The sequence below is a fragment of the Toxorhynchites rutilus genome, chromosome 2, assembly GCF_029784135.1.
Source record: "Toxorhynchites rutilus septentrionalis strain SRP chromosome 2, ASM2978413v1, whole genome shotgun sequence".
In the NCBI taxonomy this organism is placed as follows: Eukaryota; Metazoa; Arthropoda; class Insecta; order Diptera; family Culicidae; genus Toxorhynchites; species Toxorhynchites rutilus.
Genome location: NC_073745.1, coordinates 198,095,107 through 198,112,067, shown reverse-complemented (window position 1 = coordinate 198,112,067; position 16,961 = coordinate 198,095,107). Strand labels below are relative to the sequence as shown.

General features: G+C 35.0%; 1 protein-coding gene across 7 annotated transcripts in view; it reads left to right on the top strand.

The window, feature by feature from the left end:
• Positions 1 to 16,961, top strand: part of LOC129771088 (sodium/potassium-transporting ATPase subunit beta-1-interacting protein) — a 130,917-nt gene that overhangs the window by 75,682 nt on the left and 38,274 nt on the right. For all 7 annotated transcript variants that reach the window (XR_008742278.1, XM_055774410.1, XM_055774412.1 and 4 more), the window contains 4 exons: positions 1,627 to 1,764; positions 5,570 to 5,650; positions 15,666 to 15,863; positions 16,099 to 16,159. Coding sequence is in view for 6 of the 7 variants with exons in the window: in XM_055774410.1 (XP_055630385.1) it covers positions 1,627 to 1,764; positions 5,570 to 5,650; positions 15,666 to 15,863; positions 16,099 to 16,159 (478 nt within the window). In the remaining variant the exon portion in view is untranslated. The remainder of the gene's footprint in view (positions 1 to 1,626; positions 1,765 to 5,569; positions 5,651 to 15,665; positions 15,864 to 16,098; positions 16,160 to 16,961) is intronic.

The window sequence follows — 16,961 nt, the reverse complement described above, 5'->3', positions numbered from 1 at the left end:
AATGAGATTTAGAGGCGTAGTTTTATTTAAAAATCATTATTGAAGTATGATTTAAATCCTATGAACACTTTTTCCATGTGACACCGACTATTACCATAATAGGTACACTTATTACGAAACTCCAGGAACACTATTACCATAATGGGAACATGGAAGAGGCATTTTCATACATGTTTTTATACAATTTAGTCAATTAATCATCGAAATATCAGTGAGAATCTTCAAAAACAGAGTTCAGACTGCTAGAAAAAGTATACTTTTGTATAATTTCGAACTAAAATAGAGTATTTATTCGTCAATTTCTGCAAGTTGGTGACATATGTTACACACATATGTACACTTGCCCTATACAGATTTTTTTCAGAAAATTTTACAGAATTAAATGTGGTAACCCTGATTGTAAGTGAATAACAAATAACCACAACACCTTATATTCGTTTCATATTTAAGATTTCCCGACAGATTTGCAGCTGTCGTTTTTTCGGGGTTTTTCATTTACATGGCCTTCGATAATATTTACCGACAATTCAAATATACTATAACTGTATTTCTATTACCCCAATTCTCATTTAGTATGCAACATTTGCATTCCGTATAGTTATTTATACCCACTGAACTTGACATTGCCAAACCTAGCTAATTTATGCGTTGCGTGAGCTCTCGTTAGTTGGAAATTCTATCGGTGCGTAAATCTCTCCTCCCACATCCCACAAGGCGTCTTCCGGTGCCGGTAGCTACACGGAAAAGCTATAATCCGATTGTTTGAGCCCGATTATAACCTGTTGTGAATAACGGGGGTTGAAATTGGCCAATTCACCGCCTAGCAGACCGCGATAACATTCGCGCGCGCACGGCTCAAACCGCTACAATTGTGCTGGAGAGATGAAATTGTGCCAATTAAAACGCACACCATTTTTGTGTACTCTCTCGTTAGACTGATTGCGGCTTAACTCTCGGGGGTATTGTTTTATTAACTCCCTCCGGTGTGTGACAGTAATACCGAAATATTAATTATCATCAGCAGCATGAACCAAAACCGTAAATCCCGTTTGCTATGTTTACTTCCAAAATGCTCCACCGTTTGTGAAGTTTGTGTCTGTTCATCGTTTCGTTTTTATATGCCCTAAATGTTGACACGTCGAGCGTTGAAGAACATGATTTTAAGGGCACATGAAAAACCTGAACTATGTTTGCCCAGCTTGACAATAATTGGTGAATCAGTGTCAACTACAAACAATTTGAAAATAGAAATATTCAAGATCAAAAGGTGTTCCATTTTTCACAACCAAAGGTAACATCTCATCACTTTACGTGCACTTAATTGATCAATAGCGTAAAAGCGACGTCAATCACTCACGACGACTTGCATCTCCATTCGAAGAGTGCAAATTGAATTGTAGAAGAAATTAATCGTTCCGTTGAAGGCACTGTATCACTCAACTCTCGCATCGCTCACTACAGAAGACGCCTTCGCCTCTAGTAGGCGATCCCATTATTCACCTAGTTAATTTGATCAATTAGTTTTTCGGTGTTTCACGAAACGCGATTTCATATATGATATAATGCAGGAGCAGCACAATTGGCTAACTAATTTATTGCTTATTTCCTCTTACCTTTTACTTGCAGTTATTCGTCATCGAACGTCAGGTGTTTGACTTCCTGGGGTACATGTGGGCCCCGATCCTGGTGAACTTTTTCCATATAATATTTGTGATATTTGGATTCTTTGGTGCCTATCAATATCGTCCAAAATACCTAGTTACGGTAAGTTTTATTGTTTTTATTTCCTATAACATTTCGGAAACCGAAAGAATAGATAGAAGAAAAGCCCCATGTTTCTAGTTGTTAAAAATACCATAAGGCGTTGAAATTATCCAAACTTTTTATGTTTTTTAAGGATTTGCTTCAAAGAGAAATTATGATCATGGTAATCCACATCCAGCGGCGTAGTGATGGTAGACAGCGCCCCCGGCAAACAATGAAAATGGCGCCCCAAAAAGTACCACTTTTTTCGATTTTTTCACTAGTTTTTAGATTGTGATATTTTGTATAAGTATGAGGAAAACTACTCACTTATACCAATGTTTACTTTGAGCAGTTTATTCGTATTCAGAAGGCTAGAAATATCATTACCACCTTATTCTCTGGCCAAATCTTTGCCTTGCGTGCTTTAGCTGAAGCAAAATGGTCCAACATTGCATCAAAATCTAAGTCTTAGCGATTCTTTCTCGTTCGAATGAATTGCCAAGCCATTGAGCCGACCTTGGATTATTTGAGAAAGCAGATAATTTTCAATCAAATTAAGCTTGCTGAAACTGCGTTCGCACGATGCCACTGTAACTGGGAGCATCAGTAAAATTCGTAGCGCCGTCTCGATGTTAGGATAAAATGCATCGAGAGAATATTTGAGAATAATGTTCAAGATGCCTAAAGGCATCGAAGAGATCAGATTAGGGAATTGGCCCTTCATCTGCGTCTTGAACACTTTCACCTCTGGTACAAGTTCCTCTGTTTCAACATCTGATCCATGATCCTGATCCAGTTGATCCATAGATCCATAGATGAGCATAGATGTTAGCCAGTCTCTCGTTTTAAATGAAAAATCTGATGCTATATACGCTATAGCAAGGGGTGGCCAAACTTTTCACCATCCCTTCCTATAATGTGTTTTTTAAGTAATCGTTAATAAGTAGTAGTTCGGCTGTAAAATGTTGTTTTAGGCAGTGAGAATAATGATTTCTTCTTATAAACTAGATAGTTTATAAAAACAACAGGCTATTTTTTTATGTTTTATTTTTATTGCGAACAATTTTATTTTAAACAAATTTGATCCTGGATGTAAATCGCTGGAAACATTAAGTCGTATATTTTCGATATGTTTTTTCATATTTTTGTTCAAATGCACTCAAATTTATTGCAAACAGGCTGCCAAATAGTAATCTGTCAATCTGTCATTTCGTAACAAAGAAATTTAATCTACATAACGATCGTATTCATGTGTTTCAATCTGCTGATTTAGCTGCAATATTTTCGAATTGCTTTAAATCTCGTCTCCTAAATTTTGCTTTTAAGAGTGTTTTCAGTTTTTTCCTTGATGTTTCAAATTTAATTCATTTGACCTGGTCTGGAATGTCTAAAATACGATTTTTTTTGCATTTTTGGATATCTGATGTGAAAAAACCTCACCGTACAATGAAACCATGCCCTTACTCAAATTCCGGACAGCAAAAATGCAAATGATATGTTCTTCGTATCTTTGGATATCACGGGCCATAAAAGGAGCTGTCTACATATACCAGGTGACAGTTTAAGAGGGTGCGGGTTGAGGTCTTGGTCACTCGGCCCAAGCGCCCTTTATAAGACGACTTCCAGGTCCGATGTCTTAGGGAATCGCTGACGACTTCATACGTCACTAACTTCACGACTTCATCTGACTAAGAAAATCAATTTTACTCTCGTTGCTTTGCGCCTGCGACCTTCGTTCTGCTAGAAAAGAGCTCACAAACATTTGTTAACAAATGGATTGGATTGTCCTTGTACCCCAATTTGTGAACTATAGTTGCATTTGCCTGAAAATAGTGTGTTCAAACATCTTCTGTTCGGAGTTTGAATTATGCGTTGAAACTGAATTCAAATTCTGAACACTACTTGAATGCTCATTTTATGGAGATTTCTGCATAAAAGATCTTTTTCCATCCATTTATAGTAGATTCTCACCTTTTCTAGCGTTTAACATGAAAACAGCAAACAAAATAGATAAAACATCTACAAAAACTGGAAAATCACGATGCTTGTTTTTTGACTATTATTTATCACTGGTATCACTGGTATCGACAGTCACATTTTTTGCAAATGCTTGGTATTATAAATTTCTAGGCTGTATCGATACCTGTGAATGATGTTAAAATTAACCCTAGACCCCGAAGAATGTGAGGGTTTCCATTATTAAATTATTTATAACATAACAGTTCAGTAAATTTACATTTAAAAAAGAAGTGTTCGAAATATGAGACAAAACGGTAATGCGGAGAAAAAATTGCAATTGAAAATTCTTGGATTTTGACGCCTCAAAGGGTCAGCGCCCCCGCCAAATGCCGGATTTGCCGCCCGCACACTACCCTACTGTCCACATCTGAGCATGGTTTCTCCGAAAAATGATCATGGTTTGTCCGGCTTTAGAAATCACCATTTTGTAATGAGAAAATTCGCATTTCCAAGTAGGTGTTGAGGAAATTTTTTATGAGGTAAATTAGGTAAATTGAAATTAGAGATGACAATTTTCATTGGCACCCTTGTATATAGTCATGAGTATACTATTCCAATTGCTTATTTTGTCCTGGCCATTACTTATATACTTATTCTATATATCAATGAACTCAATAACAAACTACATTCTTATGGTTAGCTGTGCACATCAATGATACCTTTCTACTTCATCCATTTCCTTGTCATTATTTTTCATGTTCAACGATTGACTACGTAACAGTTTACGCTATGTAACTTCCTCTGTAGACAAATAATAAACTACGGGCGCGTTCGACAAGGTTTTTCTGTTTTTTCCCACTGCAACCTTTAGCTCTCTAGCGTGGGCGAATGATTCACGCGCCAGTTTAGAAATAAAAGCAACTATGCAGCTGTGACTAAGCCTGCCGCTCATTACACCTTTTTGTACCGACAGGCGCCGTGAAATAAATACACTAGAATGAATATACTGTTCAGCACTGTGAACAACGAAACGAAAACAACATTTCATCTGCACGGAAACTCTCGCCTCAGAGTTTGAGCAGGGTGATTTACCATGCTATCAAAGGTTATCGAATCATTTCACAAATTCAAAAGTTTACTTTGCGTCCTCATTACTGAGTATTACTTGCCTAATTGCATTCATCAATATCTTCCTACACAGTGTGTCAACTAAGTCTCGGGATTAGTAGCGAAAATTAACTTTTTTTTTGAATAAAAATTATTACAATGTTTGTTGATTTGATTATTCAAAGTTGTTTCCTCCATAACAATATGCTTTTTACATCGGATTAATATTAAAAAAAAAAGTTTTTTAATGTTGCTTTTTTTGGGAAAATGGAGAAGTCGGAGCATTATCGCGTAGATGACTCCAGTTTTCTGGATTATCATACCCTGGTTCAATTCGACGGTTTCTGGTCAAGAAATGCTCCAAAGCACTGAGATAGTATTCTCATGCAACCAGGTGGCCGGGTGGAACAAAATTCCTTATAGATAATAGTTGGATATAGTTTAAGTCCCGGAGCTTAGGTGACACACTGTGTTATGTCTCAAATACACCATAATAATTGTATTCTGAATGGTGCATCAGGGCAAATCGGAGAAACGTTATGTGTAACGCTAAACACTTCCGGTCACGAGAGATTCAATTCTCTGAAATACAAAGAGCTATGATTGTACGAATCTCGTATATATGTTCTTAATGAATATGATGCATTACATTGATTCGATGTACCGCTATGGGTTTATGGTTTTGTTTTAGAAAACAATTTTTCAGCGTATTACCGTGCTTACCATAATATAATTTATCCTTTCTTTTTGTTTTCAGTACTCACTTTGGAATCTTTTGTGGATAGGATGGAACGCATTTCTTATATGTTTTTATTTAAATGTAGGAATCTTAGATAGGGTAAGTATTGGTTTTAATTTTTCAGTTTGATCTTAGAATATGTCATAACATGACAAAAAAATAAATATCAATATCGAACCCGAATCTATAGTACAGTAGAACCTCGATTATCCGTGAGCTGATGACCCGCGGTGTTCCGTAGTAATTCTATAAACCTTCCCGAAATTTGTCAGTGAGTGGCAGAGTCTTGCTCTTTTGTTTTGGTCATGGCTTTCACATTATCTGATCACTGATGTACATGAGCTTACAGACGGATAGTCCAATAATTTCTGTATTGATGAAACATAGTTTTCATGATAATTTTTTTTTGTGTTTGCACCTCAATTTCAGCCCTTTATTGCGTCATCCGCGATTTTCGTTATACGCGATGACCTAGCCCAACTATTTCGCAGATAATCGGGGTTCTACTGTATTCGATCAGATAATCGGGGTTCACACTCGATCACGAGAGCCACATACTTCAATTACAGTTGATAATTTCTAATTGAACTGTAAACTGTTTCCGTCCGTTTATTTTGTTAGTTGATGGTGTTTTCAATATTTCATGTTTGTATTGTCCTTTGTTCTAATTCAACGATAACTAATAAGCTTCATGCGTTTTCTGAGGTTTCCTCAACACAATAAGAGCATAATACGGTCGGTACCATCTCCTCTGCAGCACGGAATCTAGTCTGATGTCGTCTGGTAGCGCTCTATTAATACAAACAACATTTGTCATGCTATTATTTTTGTGTTTTTGTGTGTTTTTGTGTATTTTAATGGTTTGCATCATATCATGCTGCTGCATTCTTGGACAACAGATGAGATCGACAGTTCAGATAGACATAATATCCCATTTGTCTGGGTCAGTTCGGTTCAATTTTCTCCTTTCCTCATACATACACATTTTTTCTGTGATGGAATGTGAAACGAATTGCGTGTCCATTTCCCTCGTCGTGTGCTTGCCATGCTCAGAAAACTATTATGTGGGTTATATGTGAATGACAGTGATGAAAAGAGCGTGATTTGACCTTCCCCCACTTTTGCATGACAAACATATTATTATGAAAATACACTTTCATTTCATGCAAACCAACAAGAATGTAAATTTCAATAGTTCATCACAGCTTCCTATTATGCTAGTTTGACAGTTAAAATTAGGGATGATCATTTCCGAAAGTAAGAAGTGAAAATGTGTTTTTTTACTTGTTCCCTTCGCCTGAACCAGAGTCATTTTCGATTGAATTATTCTAGTCTATCGAGGTGAAATGAAATCGATATACTCTTCACGTATACTGAACATCAATTCATCTGATTTCGTTTTCTTTCAATAGGGAAATCAGAAACTTCCATTGCACAATGGTCGAGGAGATGCATTTAAGTGGAAATTAGCATTTAGAGCTCGACAGTTATTCTCTAGACAAATACTGTCTTAGACAAAGTTGTTACTCATGATAGAGCGCTCGCTTTTATGTTGTCAAAAATAGGGTGACCAAAATTTTCGATTAAATAAAAAATCTAACTTTCTTATTTTTATAGATAGAGGTAAACATAGTTCGACAATGTTGCAGCTCCAATTATTTGAAACATCTTTGTAGAACAAAGTTTTTCTCTATCTCTTGAAATAACGGATATAGCGTCTTTTTCTAAATTACGTTAGGGTCACCATGAAAAAAACTGTTTTTTGCTCTAACTTTTATGTTTCAAATTTTACATGCAAACTGTCTTCGAAAGACTTTTAGAGCTTACTAATACAAACATTTTTCGATGCAGAACTTGTCAATATCTCAACTTTACTCAAAGTTATTGATATTTCTTCCCAAAAAATCATGCTCTTTTCATTTGTTTGTCATTCTTTCTGGGGAAAACGTAAGCAAAGTTTATTGGCGGCATTTGAAAGAGCATATTTTACTCTACATGATGTGTGATTTTCAAAACTATGTTATTTTTTTGTATTTGAGTAAATTAAAATTGAAATCATGAGTTTTTGGGTAAAAAAACATCAATAACTTTGAGTATAATTCAGATATAGACATGTTCTGCATCGCAAAATGTTGGTATCGATAAGCTCTAAAAGTCGTACGAAGACAGTTTTGATGTAGAATTTGAAATATAAAAGTTAAAGCAGAAAAAACACGTTTTTCATGGTCACCCTAATGCAACTTAGAAAAAACCGTTAAATCGATTATTTTAAAAGATAGAAAAAAGTTATTCAAAATAACTTGGGCTACAACATTGTTGAACTATGTTTATCTCTATCTATAAATATAAGAAAGTTAGAATTTTCATTTCATCGACAATTTTGGTCACCCTATTTTTGATAACATAAAAATGAGCGCTCTATCATATGTAACAACTTTGTCAAAGACAGTTTTTGTATAAACAATAAATATCTTCCACAAAGTTGTTTTAAGCGCCTTCTATCTGAGTTGCATTAGGGTAACTATGAAAAAACTGGTTTTTTTTACTCTAACTTTCATATTTAAAATTCTACATCAAAATGGTCTTCGTACGACTTTTAGAGCTTATCAATACCCACATTTTGCGATGCAGAACATGTCAATATCTTAATCCTGCTCAAAGTTATTGATGGGATTTCATCCAAAAACTCATGATTTCAATTTTCATTTACTTAAACACAACAAATAACATAGTTTTGAAAATCACATATCATGTAGAGTGAAATCTTTTCTTTCAAATTCCATCAACAAACATTTTTTATGTTTTCCCCAGAAAGAATGACAAACAAATGAAAAGTTCATGTTTTTTGGGCAGAAATATCAATAACTTTGAGTAAAGTTGATATACTGACAAGTTCTGCATCGAAAAATATTTGTATTAGTAAGCTCCAAAAGTCTTTCGAAGACAGTTTGCATGTAAAATTTGAAACATAAAAGTTAGAGCAAAAAACAGTTTTTTTTCATGGTGACCCTAACGTAACTTAGAAAAAAAGACGCTATATCGGTTATTTCAAGAGATAGAGAAAAACTTTGTTCTACAAAGATGTCTCAAATAAGTGGAGTTACAACATTGTCGAACTATGTTTACCTCTATCTAGAAAGATAAGAAAGTTAGATTTTTTATTTCATCGACAATTTTGGTCACCCTATTTTTGACAACATAAAAACGAGCGCTCTATCATGAGTAACAACTTTGTCTAAGATAGTTTTGTCTTAAATGCATCTCCTGGACCATTGTGCATTGATGATAGAAACTACTTGAAAGGGTTATATTCATTATCATCATCAAAGTATTTCATTACGCATGCTAAAGAACACTCACAGCTGTTCGGTTGAAAGTTACATTTGTTTAATTTCACCTAAATGGATTGTCGTGGAACGTGTTTCAACATAAGTGTTATTGAAGCTCGAGTCAGTTCATATTTGGGCGCACTGTTTATTTTACTGCAGCGCTCCTAGTGGTCGAATCAGGAATGCTTTGACAGTAGTTTGTTTTGAATTAGTGTTCCCGAATACACTACGACTCCTCGTGATCATATTCCTTTCTCGACACAACTCGTCCAGTACTCGAGGTTAACAAAACAAAACACAACTAACATTTCTCTTAGAAACTTGTCTTGTTTCCACACGGAGTTTATTTTTACACTTCACGATCGGTCGAAACGGGAATAGAATGAAGTGAGATGTAAGCGTAGTGGGAACATAAGTTGTAAGTGGTGAAGAAGTTATACTTGATTGATGACTAGAATCGACAATTAGTTATTGGACACCCAATTCGAAAACCCGACTCATCCGGTCAGGTTCGAGAATTGCGAAGTCGTTGGAATTGGATAAATCGACCGTATGCAGCAATCTCAAACATTTCCGTAAGCGGCATACTATCGATCGGCAGGATCGGCGTAGTGGAACTAAGGATCGGAAGGTTGTCGGATTATGATATTGCCAAGAAATTAAATTCCAGGCAAAGCACCAATCAGATGTATTCGTTTTAAGGCCAGTGAGCAGAATCTAGTGGCCAAAAGACGTGCCTGGAAGGAAGTAGAGTGACGAACCAGCTAAAAGAGTTGAAAGTCACTACAATACAGAAAAAATAGGCATAAGAGTATACATTCTGTTCCATTGCTCAGTTTGGAATGGACAGCGGAGACAGTTGATATGAGCAATGTTGAATTTTTAATAGCGTAACAGACCGATGTTTCCCTGAGTTTTGAACTCACGATCGATCACATAATTAGCGAACGCGCATCCAATGTGGCTACGAAGACTCCGTACTTTCGTTGCTCATAGTAAAATATTTTATCCCTAAATACTGACAAAACATGGCTCCCAATTTGAAAAGATACTCAAACCTTTGTGATCGTATTAAAATTTAACATGGGTGTCGTACTGGTCGGTTAGTATTTACTGAACAATGTGTTTTGATGTAATGCATCTATATAAAAAATGCATTTCATAAATCTCCTTAGGGTGATATCTTCCCAAATAGTCCCCAACAATAAAAATATCTGCGATTGATTGAGAGGAAGAGAGAAAATGGCTGAGAAGAAGATAGAAAGAAAGATAGAGAGATAGAGAATGAAAGAGTGAGAAAGGAAGAGATTAAAAGAGAGAGTGAGAAAGATAGAAGAGAAAAGAGAGTTCCCCAAGGCTTCTCACGGCTAGAACTTTCAAGTTTCAAACCTCTTTGATACAAAAAAAAGACCGTTACGGGGTTCATCCACGATTTATCAGTCATCCGGGTCTAGCGACCAGACCGCAGCGAGGTTTTCCATAGGGCACTTTTCAAGACCAAGAGTTTAGTTTTCCGAATTTGTCTTTTTTATGACCAGTGTCGAATTAACTAAAAAATTTTGAAGCCTCCATAATTCAATCATTATCTTAATCATTTGCCAGAGGTTCTTGTGCCCAAGCAATAGAATATCATATCGCATTCATTTGTGCTGATCGTTATGTGTTCCCGCGATGAAATTGTTCCCAAGCGAGAGAATACGATTTCGCAGACCGCAAGCCGATTCCCTAACACGGACTACATAACGAAGCAGCATGACGATCAGTGTTGCCACATATACAGGTTTTTCTGTAATGATACAGATTTTCAGCATGTTTTTTACCAAGAATCTGGATATGACGGATTTCGCGCCAACTCGACCAGATGGTCGGGATAACCCTCTCAGAACTTAATGAACCTCTCTTGGCGTGAAGACCTTACCTAATTGAGCAACTTGGCATACTTAGTTTTCCGAAAATTTATCTTGACCATTTTTTTAAAACTTTTGTTTACTCGAAAATGGAAGGTCCTACAAAAAAGTGATCTATGGAAGAGTTTTAGGAAAATAATTGAATTTTCAGTAAAAAATACTGAAAAAATATATTTTGAAATCCTACACTGAAAAAAAATCGATTTTTAAAACTAAAAGTCGATTTTCTCAAACTTGTCCTCTCAGATTTTGATGAAATGGTAGATAAATATGTGCCCTACAGTTCTTCCATACATTGAAACTTGTGCATATTTAAGGCAAAAAAGTTTTTCCAACAAAAATTTTTCCAATATTTTATTGAAATTAAGTTTTTTCTTCAGTGCAGAAAGTCAATTCAAAATAAAAAAATTAATAATAATAATAAACATGTTTGAAGAAGTTTCTAGAGGTCTTGATTTGAAAAATGTAATAAAACTGTAAATGACATTTTTTGGCATTAAATTCATTTTTATTCATCTTATACGATGTACATGTTAACTTATGGGCCATATTCCAGAAACGAGACGAGCAGACGAGCGCTCGTCTCGTTTGTTTTCATATTCCAGAAGCCGAGCTCGACCAAAAACAGACGAGTAGCTCGTCTGACTCGACGACCGCGCTCGAAGATGAATCAGTCGAATCGTCTAGTTTGTTTGATGTGTTTGTTCACCTTGTTGATTGAAAACATTGGTATTCTTCTGCTTCTCCTTTATCTTCAAAAATTGTTTCACGGCTAAACTAGTATTGCATAAACAATGTATGTTTTCAACTGCAACCATCAAATTCAGTTCAGTAATTGCTAAATTTTACAGATTTGCAAATGGGCCTCTCCCAAACAACACAACCGAATGTAAACATTGAACTCATATCCAGGGATGCTAGATGACTGTTTTGAATATATTAACACGGCACGAAAAGGGTCTTCACATATTGAACGAAAATGAGTAATTCAAAACAACTACTTTATTGGAAATACATATATATATATATATATATATATATATATATATATATATATATATATATATATATATATATATATATATATATATATATATATATATATATATATATATATATATATATATATATATATATATATATATATATATATATATATATATATATATATATATATATATATATATATATATATATATATATATATATATATATATATATATATATATATATATATATATAGATTCAAAACTTTTCTTGATAAATCGTTGATTAGGTGAACAAACATTGCCCACAATAAATCCATAATAACAAAACGTCTGAGTGATGAACCCATATGCTCGAGAAAAAAAATCAATGGAACCAAAAGATATATGAAACTTATTCCTTTTTGTTATGTTTTTTCAATATTTTGGCACTGGGTAAAGAGTATCGATTGATCAATTTTAAAACTGTTTGTTGTTTTTCTCAAAACAAAAACATGTCTTCTCATCTGACATCACTGAGCATACCGAGAAAAACTGACTGAAGTCTCTCCAGTCTACCAAATAAAACATTTCAACGAAACTCGTGTACTGGAATGGGATATTTTGCTCGTCTCGACAGTGACTGAAACCGAGAAGAGACGAGACGAATTGCTCGTCTCGTTTTCTGGAATAGGGCCCTATATTCTAAGAGATACAATCATTATATCTTCCCTATCTTTTCTTTTTATCTAACATTTTGAAGATTTTGGGGTCATCTACTGAATTTGAAAACCTTTTAGCTGCGATTTTTTTCATCTACAAGCAATGAAATTTTTGTGTTCCCGATTTTGTTTTCGCGTGATTGAATGGTTCCTCAACTTGCCTCACTTGCCTCTTTTGTATGCTGTTCTTGGGATACGTAACAGAGATTCAATTTCGTGATGCATTTGTCTTTTTGTTTAACTGCCCAATCATAAAGCTCTAGTGCTGTTTGTATTGTGTTTCCGTAATCTTGGGCAAGACTGGCTCTCTTTGCCATTCGTTTTGAAGTCACTCATATTGCATCACAGAGTCCTTTCCCGTGGGAGGTAGCAAAGAAATGCCATTCTGCTTCTAGTCCGTACACTTTTTTTGAGACTACACAGACTGGTGTTTTTTTTTGTTTTTCTTGTGTGCTGCCGATGGAGCGGATATGAAAGTCATTTTAGTAATATCAATTATTTTTCTGACAAATTCTATCAATTTTTCTATAAACAACTGCACAGTCACAGTGTAGTGTGTTAAAACTTCTGAAATAACTGTAAAGCTTATGTTTTCTAGTTTACCATCTTTTTTGTAGTATATTTCAAATGGGTGAATAGTTGCTTGCGAGTTATTTCAGTGATAACCCTGAATGAATCATGAATGAATAATTCTCTGAAAAATAACAAATTACTATTATTTCTCCTTGCGTCAAAGATTTTTTTTTAATTTCGCAAAAAAAAAGCAGACTGCTGTTTGTAAATAAAGTCATGCACTATGAGTTTGTCTACTTTATCAACAAAATATGGCACAAATTCATGGATTGGTTTTACAAAAATTTCATTGCTTTATTCCTGTAGATGAGAAAAAAATCGTAGCTTAAATGTTTTCAAATTAGATGATCCCAAAATATTTAGAATTTTAGATGAAAAGAAAAAATAGGAAAGATATGATGATTGTATCTCTTAGAATATAAGTTAACATGTACATGGTATAAGATCGAATGGATTAAAAATGAATTTAATGTCAAAAAATGTTTATTACATTTGATTTGAAATAAAGACCTCTAAAACACTCATTCAACATTTTTATTATTATTATTTATTTATTTTTTATTTTGGGTTGGCTTTCTGCACTGAAAAAAGAAATAAACTCAATTTCAAAAAAATATTGAAAAAGTTTTTGTTAGAAAAACTTTTTTGTCTTGGATATGCACAAGTTGCAATGTATGGAAGAGTTGTAGGGCACATATTTATCTACATATTTATCACATATTATTTATATGTGATAAATATATAGATAAATATGTATATTTATCATTTCATCAAAATCTGAGATAACCATTTTGAGAAAATCGACTTTTAGTTTTTAAAATCGATTTTTTTCAGTGTAGGATTTCAAAAAATATTTATTTAGTATTCTGAAATTCAATTATTTTCCTAAAACTAGATCACTTTTTTGTAGGACTTACCATTTTCGAGTAAAAAAATTTTATAAAAAAATGGTCAACATTATTTGTCCCTTTCCATATGTTAGTCTAGATAAACTTTTAGAAACTAAAAAAAAGGTCTTCACGCCCAGAAAGGTTCATTAAGTTCTGAGAGGGTAACGCCAATCCCATAGACGAGTTGGCGCGAAATCCTTCATATACAGATTACAGATTATTGGATATCTATGCAGATTTTGTAACAATAATAATTTTTAAATATTTGATCATTTTACGCCACAATCAACAAACTTAATCAGACAATTCGAACAGTACTGGCCTGAACTATTTTTGCTACTGTCAAATGTGTCAAATAGCAGCAGTCATCGAGGCTTATCGAATGGCCTCAAGACCAAGAGTTAGTTTTAGTTATCTGAATTGAACTCCGAGGCTACAGGTGATAAACTGCAAAAGTTTAAAGCCTCTGTATTCTGTGCTACTTCTGCTGCTACTTTGCTGCTGTGCCCATCTTAATATCGAAAGTGATAAACAGACAAATTGAATGTGACAATTTCGGCCGACCGGACGTCATCCTTCAATTTTTTAGTCGAATTTGACACTTACTCTGCTATTTTTCCATCAATCAACATCGATCAGTTGATCATTTTTATTTTGCAGATTTTTCCGAACCACGACTCATGAGATTTGTATTAGGTTGTGAGTGCATTGACTGGATTCAATAGGGAGACATAGATAGAGACACTCACACTACTACAAACCAGGAATGTGACATAAAGTAAATGTGCGTGTTGTTCTCGCGAGAGCAAGGCGATTGGATGCTTCCAAAAAACTCACAAACCATCGGTCCTAACCAGAGCAGCCAAAATACCTACCAAATTTCATTTTATTCTTAAATAATATCCAAAGTGATAAACAATTGAATTATTTATTATAATTTCATCGAACTACGACAACAATGCGGTCGTGGCTTAAACATCACTCTTCTAGTGTTTCCTCTATTTTTTGGAGAGTGTATCGCCACTCTCAGTCAAATATGTTTTTTGAAACATTTTAATAATTAGTTTTTTACGGCTTTGGTAAAAAAACTATTCACGTCTGACAGCATTTCATCGTCACTCAATTGGGCTACCTATGCCATAATCAGTATCACACATTAATTACGTTGAAGTCTTCAGACTATGAACTATCTAAAAGTCCTGTTGGTTTAGCAGACCAATCAAAAACAAACGTGTCGTTCAATTTAGAAATTTACTGCTCTATGTCTGCAATCTTTCCGTCGAGAACGCTCTCAAATCTGCTGAGAGACGTCGGAAAGAAAAAAAAGAAAACTTTCGCGAAGCACTTCGCTATGAAATTCATAACTAACATGGCTTTGATGAGGCAAGTCAACGACATCATTGGCTTTAATTTGCTCAGTAAACTTTTGGAATGGAAAAAAGAATTTCTAGAAACATATTGCGTCTCGATCGACAAGACATAACAAAGAGGACTGAACAGAAAGTTAGTCCATGATGATGGGGTAACTCCATAGGCGTATTTTCTACAATTTCTCCAACAAACAATTTTTGTTGGCTCATAGCGTATTCGATTATGAAAACTTTCCAAACGATGTTCACTGATTATTTTTCTGGAGAAATTTCATCTGCATGTTTTTTTTTTGAAAGTTTAGTGCTATGATAATTGAAAAAATAAGAGTAAAAACTATTGTTTTATTCTTCTTTCCAGGACAGCGACTTATTAAATTTAGGAACAGGCAGTGTGTCATGGTTCGAAGTGAACGGTTACGGCTGCAAGCCGACCTATCCCATGAACATAACCTCGGAGGATCCGTACCGACCTGTGAGGCCGGAACGGGTCGATGGCTGCCTGCTCGACTACCATATAGTGGAAATTATCCACTCCGGAGTGCAATGTGCGCTAGCGGTAAGTGTGAACCTATCTATAGTAGGTAATTTTACATTCTTTTTGTTGGCGTGCAAAAATGATATTAACCAGAAGAGCTTGTTTTCAATCTATCCGTTGTCGCAAGTTATTCCAGCGCGACAGCGACAAGGGAGAACTTTTCCCATCCGCCGGGATTAAAATTCTCGTTCGCCTTCAAAGGCAGAAAACTTCTTGCCCCTCTCCTCATGCCTGTCTTTGTTCTGTGTTATTTCAGATTCTCGGTCTCTTCGGAGCCATCTGTCTGGGGCACACGTATCTGGATGAAGACGATAGCTGTAAGTAGTTCGATTCAGAATCCTTGACACTCTTCTATATTAGCTTATGTTCGCGAGGACAGAAAATAATCCTGCTGACTTGATTCGGCTCATGGTGTTCGGTTTTTATCGCCTGATTTGTTTTTGTTAGTTTTTTTTCTCTCCACTCCCTAATCCTTTCTTCAATCAGTGGCTGCTTTTCACGTCATATATAAAACTTATTCATTTTTGCACATCTCATCTCATCTAGTTTCGGTAGTGTTTTTTTCTTTACGCATGTCATCAACATTAACACTTTAGTTTTATCATTACTCGACTGGGTTTAGCTGGTGCATTATTTATTCATCGTTGTAATTACGTTGGGTTTTACTTTTTTACTCTATGAATATTTTCGCCATCAGTACAATGGGAGGAAAATGGTGACGTTTATGAAGTAGTATCCTAGTATTACTGAATACTAAATTGTATTGCTTTAAACATATATTGTCCACACAATGAACATTTCGAAACGTCATAGTATTTATGTTTTTCTCCTATCTTCTAACTAAGGTTATGTTCCAATTGCTGAATTATTAGAGACCGTTCACATACCACGTGGACAACTTTTGGGGGGGAGCGGGTGGTATGGGTAGGTGTTACGAAAATGTCCACGTTTGTCCACAGTGAGGGGTGAGGGGTGAGGGGGTATAGATTACATCCACGTGAACACTAATAAATATTTTGAAACACAAACATATATCTGTATTCAACAATATATGAAAACTGCATTGCAAGAAAATTTATCCGTATTTCTGCTATCTGATAGTACTGCGCGGTGGAAATT